At 49.7% G+C, this 17,012-nt stretch overlaps 1 protein-coding gene across 1 annotated transcript in view; it reads right to left on the bottom strand.

Moving 5' to 3' along the window:
- Oseg2 (intraflagellar transport protein Oseg2) overlaps positions 1-17,012 on the bottom strand; it is a 64,840-nt gene that overhangs the window by 6,834 nt on the left and 40,994 nt on the right. Inside the window, exons 27-40 of the mRNA XM_089577301.1 lie at positions 16,422-16,557; positions 13,773-13,889; positions 13,518-13,660; positions 12,516-12,674; positions 12,241-12,421; positions 11,573-11,682; positions 10,973-11,108; positions 10,730-10,828; positions 10,537-10,646; positions 9,456-9,615; positions 7,383-7,601; positions 6,517-6,720; positions 4,549-4,608; positions 568-666 (exon numbers count right to left, since the gene is read on the bottom strand). Of these exons, the coding sequence (XP_089433427.1) occupies positions 568-666; positions 4,549-4,608; positions 6,517-6,720; positions 7,383-7,601; positions 9,456-9,615; positions 10,537-10,646; positions 10,730-10,828; positions 10,973-11,108; positions 11,573-11,682; positions 12,241-12,421; positions 12,516-12,674; positions 13,518-13,660; positions 13,773-13,889; positions 16,422-16,557 (1,933 nt within the window). The remainder of the gene's footprint in view (positions 1-567; positions 667-4,548; positions 4,609-6,516; positions 6,721-7,382; positions 7,602-9,455; positions 9,616-10,536; positions 10,647-10,729; positions 10,829-10,972; positions 11,109-11,572; positions 11,683-12,240; positions 12,422-12,515; positions 12,675-13,517; positions 13,661-13,772; positions 13,890-16,421; positions 16,558-17,012) is intronic.

Below are 17,012 nucleotides of genomic sequence, written 5' to 3'. Positions count from 1 at the left end.
GACCAACTACCCCGCCAATAGCCCATTTGGATGTATTCCTCCACGGTGTTTTTTCCCATCTCTCTTCATGGTTGCTCAGCATCAAGAGGCTTGCGTCGGAAGCTAATTCAAACGAGAAAACAAGGTTTGTGCTGAAAAAAAAAATTGGTTAAAATGGGTTACGGTTTAATTAAAACATTCGGAGACAGCCGTCATGTCCTTCCACTTTCTCTCCCTTCTTCTTTCTTTGTTATTCTCCTTTCGCTTTTTTTTTCGTTCTTTCGTACCTTCGCCTCTCTCTTGGCTTGGCTTTCGGATTGCCTCGTCTTGGCTTGCGGATTTCTACAGCTACAAGGGCTTCAGTTACACGACGACTCATGGTGGGCTCCCATCAACGGCTCCCACCGTAAAAGAGAGACAGGTTCCTGCATGGGAGTCTACGGCTTCACCAGGCATACAGTACAATGGCCATGCGTACCTCCGGCGTCGGCAAGAGATAACACATAGTATTCTTCATTATCATGCAAATAGAGCATAAAAAAACAGAGAGAGTCGCATTTGACGCAGTGTAGCGAAGGTGTTACTTACATCGAGGAACATTTTTTCCGGAAGAGGTACCTCGAACGGGATGTCGGTGTTTTGGAAATCGGAATGATCTAATGTGTCCAGTGACCCCTCTTCAATGGCCTGAAATTGCAAGCAAGTTGTAAAGTAGAAATTAATAATGGAAAGGTATCACTTGTTTCGAAAGGTTTATACCCCTTTTCTCATATCTTTTTTTCCTTTTAGCGTGCAACCATGCCCCCTTGTATATTATACGGTGTGGTTGGCATAACTGCCCCGTACTATAATTTTAAACCCCCATTCCCACCAGAAATTACCACAACGTTCCCCTCAAATCAAAATTCCGAATAAACCTTTGGTTCATTCTGTGACGTAAAATTTGTTCTGTACCTGACGTCTGCATTTCTATTTCAGAGTGGTGGTCTGGCGGCGACACCGTTACCTGTTCTTAGCCCTTTCTTTAGTCTTGCGCCGTTGGCATAGGCGTCCGCCAAGCACTCACTGGTAAAACTCCGCCTTCGGGCACCCATAGCAAAAATGCATCTTCGACATATGAGCAGCACCTCCTGCAGCCCTTACCAGGTGCCGAATACGAGGCGGATGCACCAGTATATCAACTCTAATATGTCTCTATTTCTTCGCAGTCACAAGCCATCGCAAGATGGATCATTCGCATTACGAACTCGCTACCGTCCAGTGATTTTGTTTTGGCCAGCGCCGGCTGCGATGGTTCACCCGGCGGACTTGGCAGCGCGCCAAGGATCTGCGGGGCCAGCAGCAGCACAGCGTGTTTCTGAAAGGTTCTTTGCTCTCACATCACAGCAAACGCTCAAACCTTCGCGGTACACACTCGCGACCGTTTTGTGCTAGTTTTCGAACGCGTCGCACGGACCTTTGACCGCCAAAGTATGACGGGGAGTGTTTGCCGCGCTTAACATAAAAAAGGTCCTGCAAAACACTTCGCTGACAGCCCTGTTTCCAGCCTCTGACGCGTTTTCGTCCTATTGGTAGCACTGGCATACTGGAAGCTATGCACGCTAGACTGGCGACTCATGGGAAACGCGCGCAGCCATCCAGACGGCGGGCCACGGACTGGTCCGCGGACCGGTCACGTGGGGTCTACCGCGCCTGGCCCGGCCGGGCCCGTCCGGCGACAGCATTCACATGACGGCCCAAAGGAGCAGGCGATCAGGCGGGCCAAGCGAAAAGCTGTGGGATCCGCTTGCAGCAGCGCTCGTTTCATGGCGCATTCAAGCTTCGGCATTCGGCGGCGAGGGCAAGCGGAATTCGCCGTCGCGGCAGCGGTTCCCTCTGAATGCCTAGCGGAAAGCCCGATCAGTCCGGGACCGATTTCTGCTGCGGCCAGGAGGAAGTTGCAGTCAACATACATGGCGGCGCGCTTAGAAGCAGGACCGCTCGCTTCGGAGTCAATTCTTCGTTGTTACTGCCTTTTTCATTGCCTTCACTGGCCATAAATGGGGCACCTATCTTTCGCTTGGTGCCATCTCGCCTATAAGAAAACTTATGAGTGAAAAATTTGCGTTATTTTTTATTTAGAGTGACGATTCTCCCGCTTCTAGGCTTAAGAGGAGCGTAGGTTTGTTGACAGAAATGGTTCCCGTCTTAACAACTAGATGGCGCTACTAGGCTGAGCTTATCGCTATGTCTATGTTTTCATGCGCTGAAATAAACGTGGGAAATGTGAGAATTGGTTTAGCGGTGTGTAGGTTTAGCAGTGCGTAGAATACTCAGTTTAGCGGTGCGTAGACAGCGTCAATTTATGTTATTTTCTAACCATATCTGTGTACGCCGTAAGCGACGTCGTGGCGGCTTTGAAGCGCGTACTAGGAAGCACTCCGGAGGCGGCGGATTTCGCTCGCTTTAATGCCCAAGTGTAAACGAGCCACAAAGCTGTAGTGAGCCTAAAAAGTAAAACGTAGCATCGCCCGACTACGCTGACATGTTGACAGTGCGCGCAAGACTACTACTTTCGCTAGTGTCGCCTTGCCGCACAGAATGATAGCAGTGGTGAATCGCCTGCCTGGAGAGACAAGTGCGACGTGGTTGCCAGACTTGAAGTGAGCCAGTGGGCTAAAAAGTCCGTGTTCCGCCGCCAGAAAAAATGTTCTCGCATTTCTCGCACGATTCGGTCCGCGAACCATGCGCGGACCTCGTAGACCGGAAGCTAGACCCCACGTGACCGCTAGTCCACGGGCCAAAGCAGGTCCGTGGTCCGTCGTTTGGATACACCTTTGTGCAGCCTTCCGTTCAGCGTTAGACGTAGCCGCATTATTTGGTTGTACGCTCGACAACAGGCTCTAACGTCCTTCTGACCTAAAACACCGGCCATTGAAGTCGTTTAGTTTTCAACGGCGTGCAGAGGCCATCCTGGCGCCAATGTGCGTCGCCAGTGTAGCGATGAGTTGAATGAAATCGCACGATTCAAGCGAAGGAAGCGTTGCAAGGCCTCTTCAATGGCACTTCGACTCGCCACACGCGTTGCGAGAGGAGGTCATCTTTTCTCGATCCATTCTCCTGCCTCGATGTCAGCGTTTAATCTTGCCTTCGATACGAGCACATGCGACTGGCACTGCTTGCTGCAACTGTCGGCCCTGACATCACAGGCGGCAGCGATGAACGGCGGCGACGAAAAAGAATAGATCAAGAAAACAGTCGTCACAACATACGACCTCAAGTCGAAAAAAATGCGGTGTTAACGCGGTGTCTTTCGTAGGTATATAAGCATTGATAATGCTTTTGGAATCACGAAGTAGAAAGAAACGGTATGCGGCGTTTTCAGAGCTTTTTTAGCATAACGTTACCGTTGTTATGAACGTGAATTTCCAACACCGGAACGCTCCCAAGGATGGCGTCCAGACCTGCGTCTCAACGAGCCTGCGCGTCGTCTTCGTGGAGAGTGTTGCGCGTTCGGCCGGTCAGCTACCGAGACGCTACCGGGTTTGGCGTTCAAGCCTTGCATGCCAATCACCCACCAGGACGCTCCTGATTGGACGAAAAGGGGCGGGAGTCTGTGCCGACTCTATTTAAGGGCTCGCGTTTCCTTTGTCTGTGTCTTTTCCTGTTGTGTTACATCGTGCCATGTATCGTGCTTCTCGTTGCTTGTAGATATGTGAATGCATATACCTTTTTTTCACGCTGCTCCTTATCAACCCACCTCTATTCATTGCTCCGGCCGGTCGGCGACAGCGGACCCGCGTCCCGACGGCAACTGAGAGCCCGCGTCTCAACACCGTGTACCACTACCGTTGGGCGCTGGCACAGTCATTTCCCCGGCGTGGTAGCAGTAAGCTAAAGCGCATGCACTTCAATGTAAACTGAAGTTTCCATCTCGAAATACTCGCAGGGTGGCGTGGCATTCGCGATATCGTGAACGTAAGCGTAATACCGCACTCGAAAAAGCATGTGCCTCGCTGTCGCGAATGGAGCCTCCTCTTCAATGTGCCGTTCTGACGTTTATTAAGCTTTGAGACTCGCCGCGGCGACTGAGTGGCTCTAACGTTCGGCTGCTGATTCCAATGTCGGGAGATCGAATCCCTGCCACGGCGTCAGCACTTCGATGGAGGCGAATTGCAAAAATTCCCGTGTGTTGTGCGTTGTCAGCGCGCCTCCGGTGCTCTGAATAATCCGGAGCCCTCCACCACGACTCTCCCTAATAGCCCATGCAATACCAATTGCCAATACCAATTAAGTTTTGAGCTTCAGAATACATAGAACGCCGCGCTTCAATGTTTTCGAACCAAAATTATTTTTCGTTGGCGAACACGGTAAAATGCCCTGCACTGAAGTAGCGAATACTAGAAAAGTAGAAAAACAAAACAGAAGGCTACCAAAGATACAGCATGCTGCGTTGCGTGTTCGGCTGGCAGTGAAGTCCCCCCACTCCCCAATACCATTTCATAGGGAATCCCTACTAGATGCGTGCGTATGGCACTTTTATAAGAAACAGGCGTGCACTGCGCATCTGATGCTCCGAGGGCAACGTACTTCGCATATGTCCAGGTAATGGTTCCAGAAAACGAAGGCCATTCCCTCTCTGTTCATTGCCTGGAAAGAAAAGAGAGTGCATATGTCACCTTCCACGCCGCCTCACAGCGGGTTTGGCAACAGAGGCCACACTGCCGCCTGCCAATCATCTATAAAGTGCGTGACAAAGAGCGAAGCGATAAAAAAAGAAGGAAAGGGTTCCTGCTGTCCGCTCTCAGTGACAGTTCTAGCACACAGTGGTCTCCCTCGCCACGATTCCTCTTGCTCTGCTTCTGTCTGCAGGTGGCAGCGCGCAAGTAGGAATGACAAGTTCCACCGGCATGTTCTCCTGTAGAGCTTCTGTCCTATGAGTAGGGGTGTGCGAATACTTTTTTTTTCGAAACCGAATCGAATACGAATAGTTTATATATCGAATTAGAATCGAATAATGAAAGAACCGAACTGGATACGAATCAAATATTTGTATGATCATTCGCTACTTGTGCGAATATTCGAAGAAGACGAATATCCATGCGAAACAGAGAAGAGCTAGCGGCGGCGCTGTAACTCTTGAAGTTAAAGCTGTAGCTATCGAAGGACGCAACAGTGATTTCAACTGAGAGGCACGCAGCACGAAGTCAGCATTTTCACTCTGTGGTCGTCACTTCATGCGCCTCAGGAAATTACCCTTTGCTACTGACGACGACGGCGAACGAACTAGCGCCACATCTCATTTGATGACAGGGACGGGAGTTATGAGCCATGGCCTACGATGTCAGGCATGAAAGCAGGGTTTGCTGGGCCTGGCTGAACCCTGTCACACGTCACCCAGTCTTGAAGGCCATATATTTCAGCACCGCGAGCGTGGCCACACGAATGCACCGCGTCGTGGCGCTGAACCTGCACACCAACCAGGGCAGAGCTGTACTACATCAGCGAAGGGGGCCCTGTTTTTGAAACAGCCGTTGAAGAGGAGTATGACGTGTCCGATTCAAAAATTGCATCTGCTGTTCGAAAACCATTCGAACACTTTAGATTGCGTTCGATTTGTTTGGAATATTTTTGAATGCGCACTATTTCATTCGTTCAGCGAAACAAATAGGACGATATCCGATTCAATATTCAAAACTTTAGAATATTCGCATAGCCCTACTTGCGACGTTTTACAGTTTCTTTATCATGTGCAGACGTTTTCTCGCCTACACGGGTACGTGCACGGTGGAAAAATTACAAGGAAATTTAGCGGATAAAGTGGTGAAAGGCGAAAGCCTGAGTGCTGCATTCTGCTACGCGATTGTTCACTTCACATTGTGTTGGTGCATTAATTAACTGCAAATTAATGACGCTTTAGCTTCGGCTTTAGAAGTGGAACGCGACAGCCTGTTGTACCGCTGCCAGGCGGTCCACGGAACGCTACCACCCGTTAGGCGCAATGCGTTGCCCTTTGAATGCAACGCTTTTTGAGGAAAGGTTCTACGCCTTGCTCGTCGATAATTGGTTTTTGAGGAAAGCAAATGTATCAGTGTCTCATATCTCGGTGGTCACCTAAACCTCGCCGTAACGGGAAGGGAGGAAGATGGGAGTGAACGAAGACACCGTATTCATTAGACGCGCCTTTGTTGATTCCAAGCCATCGAACTAGCATGGCTAAGTGGTAGCGTGCTCGTCTCGCACTCCGGAGACCGGGGTTCGATTCCCGAGCTCGGCCAATTTCCTACTCGGTTTTATTTATTTATCTGGTCTGACTAGGAAGGTTAATTAAGCTAATTGGTTAAGGAAGTCCCACTAACTTGGAGAATCACTATACAATCCCTTTAATTGGTTGCATGGTTAGTAGCCAAAGTACAATTGGCCCCGTTTGAAATTCGCGCACTCTGACGTCACGACCAATTCGACCAATTGAAAAGCGTGACAGTTTCTGTCGACAACTTCTGCTTACAACGATGAGGCATTAAAGGCTTCCGCCTTAAAATTGCGCGAACAGCGTGCCTTGCAGGCGAGTCCCGCCTCGTAGAAGGCCTTGTCCGGAGGGATGTACTCCGTGTAGCGCAGCAGCGACACGGAGATCTTCATGGCATGCTCGGCGAGGGTCTCCTGACCCTGGCACGCAGATCGGGTGGCGTAATAGTTGCTGATGAGCAGCAGCTTGTCGAAGTCGCCAACGTCCTGACCGCTGGCCTCGAGGTTCTTCACCTGCACGAGTGGGTACAATTGCTGAGGACATCGCGAGCGTATACACATGCGAAAACGCGGCACCTTTTTTTTCTGTCTTCTGTCACGCAGGCCTTTGTGTTCAAACATCGCCTGATCATTTTCTTTCCATTTGTAGCGAAAACTCAGACTAGAGAAAATATCACCACTTTTGTTACGCTGCAGCGACCTTGCGATTTTTTGTTCCGATTAGGTTGTAGCTGGGCGACGCAGGCACAAAACCATTGGTTAAAAACCCAGCACAGAGTCTCGAGTCGGCTACAAACCTTTGCTTTGCGTGCGTCGTACATTAGCACCGAACACTCTACACACCTTGTGATGCTGTCCGCATGGTGCCTCACTTCGATAGTCTACATGAACATCTCTGCACGCACATCGCACTGGGCTCAAAGAGCGGTTGACGCACTTCTCGCCCTCTGCGGCCACCATGCGAGCACTAGTGCGCCCGGCTACCTAGCTGGGCCGTGCCGACAGTGTCTGGTCCTAGCAGTCCCGTCTCCTCTACCCTGTACAGCCCCGGATAAAGGGTGTCTACAGTAAAGTTTATAGCATCACCATCGAACTCATACGCTCCGCATAGGCAATTGCTGGAGCTTTCCAGTTTCCGAGTAGGTTTATGGAGCGCAGTTCCCCTCCCTGCTTACGAGGTCATGGAGGACGTCCCTGAGCTCGGACCAGGTTCGGTAGGCCTGCGCACCGTAGAGGCCCGGCAGCCCGAACACGCTGGCAGCGATGTGCCGGTAGATGTTCAGGTTCTGCGACAGGGCCGGCGCTCCGTAGTCGGCGTACAGGCGCAGGGCGTCCAGCGGCGACCCGTCGCGGATCCGCTGGCTGGCGCACAATGCCACGTACTTGTGCAGCACCTGCGGGACAACGGGGGCACTGCGCATGCGTGCTGCGAAGTGCACTCTGGAACTACAGTCCTCGAGCGCGCCTCTTCAGCGTCGACCATCGGTCGTAACCACGAAGCACCCAAATTTCACTCGTAATGAAACAGACACTGAAGCTTTATATGTGAAGCCCTCTCGCCGCCGCTTGTTTCTGTGTGTAAATACTACGCGGTGGCATAACTGTGAGTTGTGTTACAGGTTGGGGTGTGATGCCACGCGGCATAGGGCGCCTCGATGCCAGCGCCTCCAGTGGCCCGTCGAGGCACCCTAACGTTGCATTACTATCAGCTGCAGTATGAAAGGCGTTTCTAATCTACCCAGGGGCCGAGCAGAATGTTTTGCGTGAATAGACAACTACCAAATGAACGTCCGCCTAGCCCACCGTGACTTCCGCAGAGCCACGCACCCACAAGCATGCCACAAGATCCCACAAGATCTTAAAAAGAAGATTCTGAAATCAAATCCAATTGACCAAAAAAGTTTTTTTTTTCGTAACCCTAAAATGAAGCAAACAAACCTTAATGTTTTCAAGCCTTCGAAAAAAGTACTTCGATACTTCGCTGCGCACGCGCTTGAATACTGCTGCAATCATGGATTGGTCGAATACTGCGTGACTGCGCAATTTTTAATTTTTTTTTTTTTTGCAGCCGACTGGAGAAATGCAAAAGTGTATTAGGTCGGGGACTTTGTTTATAAACATATAACCATTTGGTTTCCGCCACACGATGTTCGTGTACACCAGAAAGTCTTAATAAATCTCAGATTTTCAAGCGGCATTGCATGTATACCTAGTTTTGAGCCATCGGTATGCACATATACATTTGACGTACAGTGGGGGCAAAAGTGCCTGGACCGCGTGATCGGCAAACGAAGCCAATAGCTCTATTATTAGCCGCTGGTCAGAGACCACACTTGTGAAGGTGAAAGTCGAAAATCCTCTTGTTTCGCCTCCACAAGTCTGGACTCAAGGTGGCGGTTAATAATATAGATAAAGGCTTCGTTTGCCGATCACGTGGTCCAGGCTCTTTTGACCCCGACTGTACCATCAGCGCCAGCCAAAAATGCGAACAGGAAAACGTTACCGCCTAAACCAGAATCCCAAAATATTATCTGCCGGAAAAGAATTACACGCGCGGTCTGTTCTACATTTCCTCGCGGTGGTAATCGCGCCATCAAAGTGAAACTCAAGTGCACTAATGGTCGGTATGCCTCACCTCAAGCAATGTCTTGCTTTGCTGTGTGTTGTTCGCGCTTCATTTCATGCCGACAGTACGTACTATGAATTATCGATATCTTTCACGCCACTATCTTTCCCGAACAAAAACATCCCCTCAGAGAACTCAAGCAATTCGAGACGAAGAATTAAATAATTTGTCACTGCTTATGTATTTTATAATTAACATCACATCTTTCCTCACATGCTAAACATAAGTGGTGAGGAGTGAGGCACTGAAAGGAATTTTTGCCAGATGAAGGCATAAGACATCACAAATAAGTAATAAATGATTTCTGTGTAAGCATTTTTCTTTTGTCGCCGCGCATGTATTTTTATCTTCGTGCCGAAATTAATCACGAAGAGTGTTCTCGGAAGTAGTGGTAGTGGTAGGAACCCTGCTTTTCACAGACACAGAAAGACAATATTTTTTTTTTCGGTCATATATAGCCGACAGCGTGCCCTAAAAAGTAAAAAAATAAAGGGGCAGTAAAAGCGCGTGCGGCATTGCTGTGCGCTTTCGAGGGCATTTTGTGGCGACTTGCAGCGCGGCAGCTACTACCAGGCACCTCTGGGGGAATCGGTTGCCCATGCCTGGGGCTGTCATTTTTCACCTGCGTGCCCTGCTGCTCGGCCATCTCCAGGCACTTCTTCCACTGCTGCTTCTCGGCGTACAGGTCGAGAGCAGCGATGATGTCCACGTTGGCCAGCTGGTCTGTCTGGCCACGGCTGCGCAGAAAGTTCTTGTACTCCCTGTCCACGTGCTCCTCTAGCCTGCGCAACGGGAGAAAAGAGTGCCGTGAAACAAATTCTGAAAGGGGTCCACTGTAAGATTTTGAGTAGCTTCTCCGCAGTGTTAGCCTTCATTCTGTGGTGCACGCTTTACAGGCGAAATGTAAAAAAAAAAAAAAAAAGTTGTGAGGGTGACGTGGTTGCACTGAGGGACAGCTTTCTGTGGCTATGCAGTGGAAGCTACGAGCGCGAGACGCCGGCTTCCACTAGCGTGTTCTCTGTACGCGCTCACGAGCGAAATACACAGGAGTGCAAGCTGGCAGCGAGCGTTCGTACCTTTCACTGCATAGCTACACTAGTATACTCGAAGATTCGACAGCACCGCGTTGCTTCAGTTAAGAAGCCGGTTCATCTCTCTTAACAGAATGTTGAAAGACCATTAAATAATATATTAATGCAACTTATTTTATTTTATCAGTCTATTTCGAAAGAATTAAATTCACCATCATCGATAACTAGCAAGAGAAAATGCGACATTGGTTCATTTCAGCGGGCAGAAATTTAATAGTAATCAACGTTTATTTGAAGAAAATAAAAGCGTGAAAGAAAGTCCCAGATCTCATTCCCAGAACTACTGATTTGACCTGGTTGTTATGCTTGCACCATTTACATTGCCTTTTCTGCTTGTTCTTTAGTGCTTCGCTATCCTGTGGTGTTCTGAATTTATCATTTACGTGAAATTTCGACGGCGTTCTTGGTCTTGCATCTTTCTGCACGAACTTCTGCGAGAGTCTATCGCTGATGGACACATCAACGACCGGCTTAGTCTGATTGCACTTAACAGGCTGCGTGCATTTGCACCCTTTAACCTTAGGCTTGCTCATATTAATGTGCATCCTGGGCAACTGTAATTAATAAGCACTTAACGTGTGATACACTCGAGCAACCATAGCTTCTACGCACCTGGGGTCAAACTCTTGCGCCACCTTCTTCGCTTTGCTCCATTCTCCTCCCGCGATCAGAGCTTCTACGGCCTCTTTGACCAGCTCCATGCTGAGGAACAACTGCGCTGCCTGCGTGGTGACGGGTGAGAAACATAGCGTTGTCGCGCTTGCATTGGTACATTTAAAGCGCGCGTTACTGGAAGAGCACCTACCGAACTGTGCTTTTTGATGTCCAGCAGCATCCGCGCGGCATTCTTGAGAATCCTGTCCGCTTTCTGCTCATCTAGAAACTTGAGGGCCAGGTCGGCCGCCTGTGTGTATCGAGTACGCAGTTAAAGCAGCATCTCTTCCATCTATCGCAGTAGCTTGCCTCGGCGTTGACTATCTGCTTGTATAAACGTATCGCATTTTATATATTCCTTACACAGGTATGCGTGCCCGCATTGCTTCCTTACCTTCACCCAGCACTTTTCGAGCATGTCGACATTTGTCACGTTTTCAGGCGACATACGCATGTAGCAGTCCACTGCCCGGTCATACTGGCCGTTGCGCTCCCACTCCTGGGCCTGTTCGAGGAGGGCGTCAACGTCCCTGCGAATGGGGTCATCGTAAGAACCGTGAGGACATGCTCCCATCGAGACCACGTTGAAAACAATGTTCGGCTTGGCACAAATCGTGCTTAGTCGGCAAAGGTATTGCGGAAGCGGATATGAATTACATTTGGCTGCAATCGCTGAAGGCGTTCTGGATGGCCAGATGGCTTGCGCCTGACTATCGAGCACTGAAAAACTGCACAAAGAGTACCAGTGCGACTATCCACCAGTAGCACTAGTGGAAATTGCTCTCTCTTTAGGCAAAGAACCGAATTTCTAAAATAGCGCACGTATACTGCGACACAATGACGCTCAAGTAAACAGTATCCGCAAGTCGCATGGACACAAGCGGGCAGAGCGATTTGCGGCTGCCGTCGCCACCGGTCCAGCTCCGTTTCTGTCCAAGACACGTGTGTTGGGATAAAATGGGAATTGAAGGAGGATGGGGGTGAATCTTCTTACCGAGATCCTTTGGTGTCCATGTGGTTGTCGTACTCCTCTTGGACTTCCATCAGTTTCGACGGCGTGTACTCTCGGCAGATGCGAAGAGCATCGTTCCACATGCCTGCATCCTGCACAGAGATATCGGCGCCACGGCACTTTTCTCGCCCTTGCCCGTGTTTGTTTTCTTGTTTTCCCCTGTCTTTCATGCCATGTGCTCTGCGCTAACGTTGCGAAGCTACATTGGCAACGCCTTGCGTTTTTTCACCACTATAATTTTCGGATAAATTTTTTAATGCCGATTTTCTCGAGAAGCGCATAATAATAATTAAAAAAAAAGGATCAACGTGGTTGCACACCTCACTAACTTTCGACAGCCCCCACCTTCGCGTCGAATGCAGCGCATGAAAGAAAAATCTTGCATTTTTTTTTAATGTTTCGCTGAAACATTGCCGCTGTGAAGTCGGTCTTAAACCGCTTTGAAGTCGGTCTTCAGCATAGTCCCGTTTCACTCCAAGCTGTAGTGGTTCAATCAAGAGCGCAACATCGAATGTGTGTGCTAAGTGAATCACGCGAGTACGCGTAACCTGGGCTAGGAGGCCGCAAGAAACCTCGCCCTGCCCGCACGAATGGTCTCTTTCCATCCAACCCTTTTAGTTGTAAACAGGGACATTATATAGGTCGCATACCTTGTACATTTTGATGACGAGGTCCGGTCTTTCTGCTCTCAGCGCCAGGGACTCGGCCTGCTGGTAGTGGCCGGCCTGGAAGGCAACTCTCGCCTGTCCTATGGACACGTCCGCCACGGACTCCGGGTCGTGAGCCTCGGCGACGCGCCTGGCGCTGTCCCAGTCCTTGTTGTGCACGTACCTTTTGAGTGGGGAGGAACACTCTGCCTGGCTATCGCTCTTCGGAACACGCGCAGGCATGCTATTGGCAGCGGGTATCCTTGCCTATGACTTACATGAGCACCGCTTCCTTCGGCTTGTTGGCCTTGATGAACTCGAGTTCCGCTTCGTGGAACTTGCCCTCATCCTCGAGAAACATGGCGTACTTGAGGTGGATGTCTGGCAGCTTGTGCTTGGCCGTTGCTTGCGCCAGCTCAAAAGCGAAGTCGAAGGCACTGCAGTAAGGTAGACGGCCGAGTGAAGATCGTGCTCAGCCCGTGACGCGATGCACAGTACGTCGAAACAGCAGTAAGCTAGCGCACGCGCTCTGCAAAGGTGCTGGCACCTTTACCGCGACAGACTGTGGCACCTGTCGCCACTATCGAGCAGTGAAAGAGGAGTAATATAAAATCGTAATAAGTGAGCCACTGAAGACGTGAAGCAGCTGAAATAGCGCCAAAGTTGGGCTCTGTTGCTGCTTCCGAGGCACGTGATTTACACGAAAACGACTACACGTCTCGCTCAAGGAAGAAGGGCATCTCCGTAGCATTCGCGCATTACACCGCCACCCAGTACGCACAAATTATTATTCAATGGATTGCTAAGCGCAACGAGGACAGAGGATGACGACACAAGTCGTCTTCCTCTGTCCTTGTTGTTGCGTTTCGAGATCAAACTATAAATATCCAACAAATTGCCCAATTGCATTTCATTCCAAAGCACAAATTGGACGCATTTAAATTTCAGATTTGGCTCTCGGTTTCATAGTTTCGCAGTTGAAATTTCCGATGGCATTACGAACATCACTACCTTCCCACGTTTCGATGTTAAAAAAATAGCTATATAAGCTTCATACAGAGTGGGCAAGTCAAGGTCACGGGCAAGTCACGGGCAAGTCACGGGCAAGTCAGGGCAAGTCCCGGCAAGTAACGGTACGGCAAGTCCCGGCACCACATATCCGTAACAGGTTGAACTCACTGGCCATCTCATGATATCGAGGTTGCGGAGGAGCTAGCTGCCAAAAATGCACGAAGTGGTTATCACACATGCGCAGTGACACGGGTGGGACGCGTACGCACCAGTTCTCGGCGGCGTAGTCGATGGTGCTGTCGAGTAGGCCGAGCTTGCTGAGCAGCCGCACGGCCGAGTCGCCGCCGAGGCTCTTGGCCCACAGGTAGGCCACCTGCTTGCAGGCCACGGGGCCGCCGTGCTTCTTCGCCACCTGCCGCCGATTGGTGGGATAAAGGTCTGCAGCACGGCGCCCGCCGTAGGGACGGGCAGAGGAAGCCCGCACCCACAGAAGCGAACGCAGAAACACACTGCGCGCTACTCACGGCGTACGCCTCCTCCCACATGTCGTTCGCCCGGTACATGTTGACGGCAGCCTTCCAGTCGCTCGCTGCCAGGTAATGAGCCTCCGCTTGCAAGTAGTTGCCCTCGCTCTCCAACTCCTGCATGCAATGAGTGCGGGAACTTCCTTCTGCTGAAAGCTGTAGCTATGGAAACAACGCCAAGACGCCCCATAGAGATCAGCGAATTGCTACGAACTAATGTTGCATTCCAGCAAGTTTTTCGTGACGCGACATGCTGCAGAATGAAAGGAACACTTTCCATTCAGAACTCTCGCGCCCTAAAGGAAGCCGAATCAACCTTTGTCTGAAAAGAAGGCCAACAAGGCACTCTTCAAATATTTAAAGGACACAGGCCTGAGCTGCAGACTACAGGCTCTCTGCGTGCGCCTGGTGTTCTGACGGAATAATGGCCGCCGCGTACACGTTCCCCACTGTGATCTGATCTCCCGTTCCTCTTACCTCTTTCTTTCGCTTCCTTCATGCCCTCCTCACTTGTAGCGTAGAAAACGGGCATTGCCCAGTTAACCTCTCTGCTTTTTCGTTATTCTGTTTATCTATCTGTCTCTCTCTCTCTCTCGCTCTCTCGAATGAACGTTCAGTAGCTCTCTGCACTGGTTCACTTACTTTCAGCACAGGCGATGTCGATGACAGAATGAGCTGTTTATTTAAAAGGGGAGGCTCAATGCCGTTTGTTGGGGAATTGGGTTGCCAGGGAAGAGAAAACTATGGACCTATTAATACATGGGGGGACGTCTTGGGTGGTCTAGCCACGCTCTACACTGCTTTGCAGGGGCCATTTATCTTAGCATATTTGCCAATATATTCCCAGATGCGTTAGCTTCGGTTCTGGTAAATGCGCGAAATTTCTTGTCATCGGTGGAAAAACCATGCTTGGCGACGAGGTTCTCGCGTCCCTTGTGAAAGTCTGAGCAATGCCAAACTAGGGTAGATGGTACAAAATCGGCACGTCATATACAGCCGAAGTACGGGCACTTCATGACATCTATGCTGCCCCCATGATGCCAGCGAGGGCCCGCAAGCCATTTACGGATGATGTTTGGCTTTTAAACGGCATCCGCGATGATGACTATCAATGAATATCTGCTCAGGCCGTGTGAGAGTAGTTGACGTTGCAAGGTAACCTGGCGGTGTAAAACACTTAAGTCGAGTGCGACTGCTCTGTTTGGCATGCTATGTGGTCTGTGTCGATGAAATTATCGTGGTGTTACAGTAAAACACCTCTTTCCGGAACACATTCCTTAAAGTAAGCGCGTTGCTAGACTATCTCTATCCCAAACGTAGCGAGGACTGAAACGTTCGCAGCGTTGTGTGCCACTCTCAAAACGCCCAAGCCCATGCATCGCTGTGTCTTGATTGCACTGTTTCTGGCTGTTTACGCCAAAACTATATTTCATGATTGCGCTTGTAACGCCTACTACTAAGCATCAGTATGTTCATGAACATTGTTTCCTAATTTGATTAAGTGAAAATTCTCAAGAGAACTACGTGGGTGCCACTAGTTACAGGCTCCTAGACGTACCTTTCGCCAAAATCAATTTGTGCAGCCAGGGCTGTATCTCGTTCGAGGTGCTGACCGCAAAACCAAAAACAACCATTCGTGTAAACACCCATTCATTTCAAAGCGACAATGCGACGTAGCTGCAGGATGTTTCGGAAACAAGAAAGTGGAAGGGGATATCCCTGGCGCGCTACTACACATTTATTCTCTTTCTGCGCCGAGTTCCTGAGCGACTTCCTTTTGCACGTCGGTTACTTGCCTACTCACTCATACGTACGCGGCGCCTCAAAGCGTTCAGAGGGTTACTGGGGAGCGATTCCCTTGAAGTACATAGCAAATGGTGACAACCATTTCACCGGATAAACTTGTCAAGAGTTTAGATCAATCGAGGAAGAAAGAGAGAACTTTTGGTATACCATTATTTCCCACCTACGGTAAGGCTACCCCCTAACCCAGCAAGTCACGGATTTGCAGCGTCAAGAGCGGCATGTGCTTGCCGGTAAATGGGAAAGAGAGTTCGGTGACCTCACAAAACCAGCGCCTGGATCTTTTGCATTCCCTTTTGCACAGAATTAGAGAGAAAGTTTGCACAAACGTTTGAAGCAGAGCCTCCTCACTCCTGATGCGTGTTGGCTTACGGCAGTTCATTTTCTATTTTGGCGCGGAACGGGCTTAATCTACAAAAGTACTCTTGCTGGAGAGCGCTGCACGCTTCGCCAATGCAAAAGCGCGGGATATCAATGATAGCCTATCAGACTGTAGCCCAGCCAAGATGTAGGCCAGTCGCGAACAGCAATCACCTGGGAAAAGTTGTGTGCACATCGCTCCTTTATTGTGGAAGAAAAGTACGAAGAAGTCAGGCGGAAGAAGTCTAACAGCAAACAACTCTGTGAATAAGAAACAAAATCTGCTCCAAACGCTAGGGGAATACTCACGTCTCACGTCTCAGGCCTTAGCGCCTGCTAGTCTCGAAGTAGAACCAGAAGCTTCCTGTCGCGCTTTGAAATGAATCATAAACGGCCCCATTGCTTATACCGCACTCGCACAATTAGGACAAAAAACAAAAATCCGAAAGAAGGTTAGGCGTACCAAACCCGCGGCCTGTCACCTACCTTTGCCAGATGCATGTGGGTGTCGGAAAGAAGGTCAGGGTGAAACTCTTTCACCACACGCATCATGTTGTCGTACTGACGCCACTTCTTATACATTGCGATGGCCAAGTCGGGCTCTTCGATGAACAGGTACAGCCTACAAAAAAAACATAGCATGGTGGAAAAGAAACAATGGCAGCACGTCCAAAGGCATACGCGCTAGAAGAAAAAAATTCAGTCATCTCAAAAAGCCAGCACTGGGCGTTATGAAGTAAATTACGGTTATGAAGAGTGTAAAATAAGCTGCATTAGAAAATGCTAGACCAATGGGCTGGCTCAAGAGTTTTCATTTGTTTACAAAATTCAGAAATAGTGAAAACCTTTGGCGACGCCACCGGCTCTCGCTTGTTCTAATTTTATGTGGCGTAATGGGAGACCGTGCCATTTTCGTCATGTTGGCTTAAGTACAATGGCTTAACCAGTGACACATGCTGTTAGCTAAGTTAACACGACCATCTAGAGCCAAAAAATACGGCTTCTATCACGACAAATACCACCCAAAACTCCTCCATCAGGGCCTTTACGATGACATCATAGATGACGTCACCAGTC

This window comes from Amblyomma mixtum, chromosome 3 (genome assembly GCF_055824585.1).
Source record: "Amblyomma mixtum isolate Tamu chromosome 3, ASM5582458v1, whole genome shotgun sequence".
Taxonomy (NCBI): Eukaryota; Metazoa; Arthropoda; class Arachnida; order Ixodida; family Ixodidae; genus Amblyomma; species Amblyomma mixtum.
The sequence above is the reverse complement of the archived record's forward strand: the minus strand, read 5'-3'. Positions and strand labels throughout refer to the sequence as shown.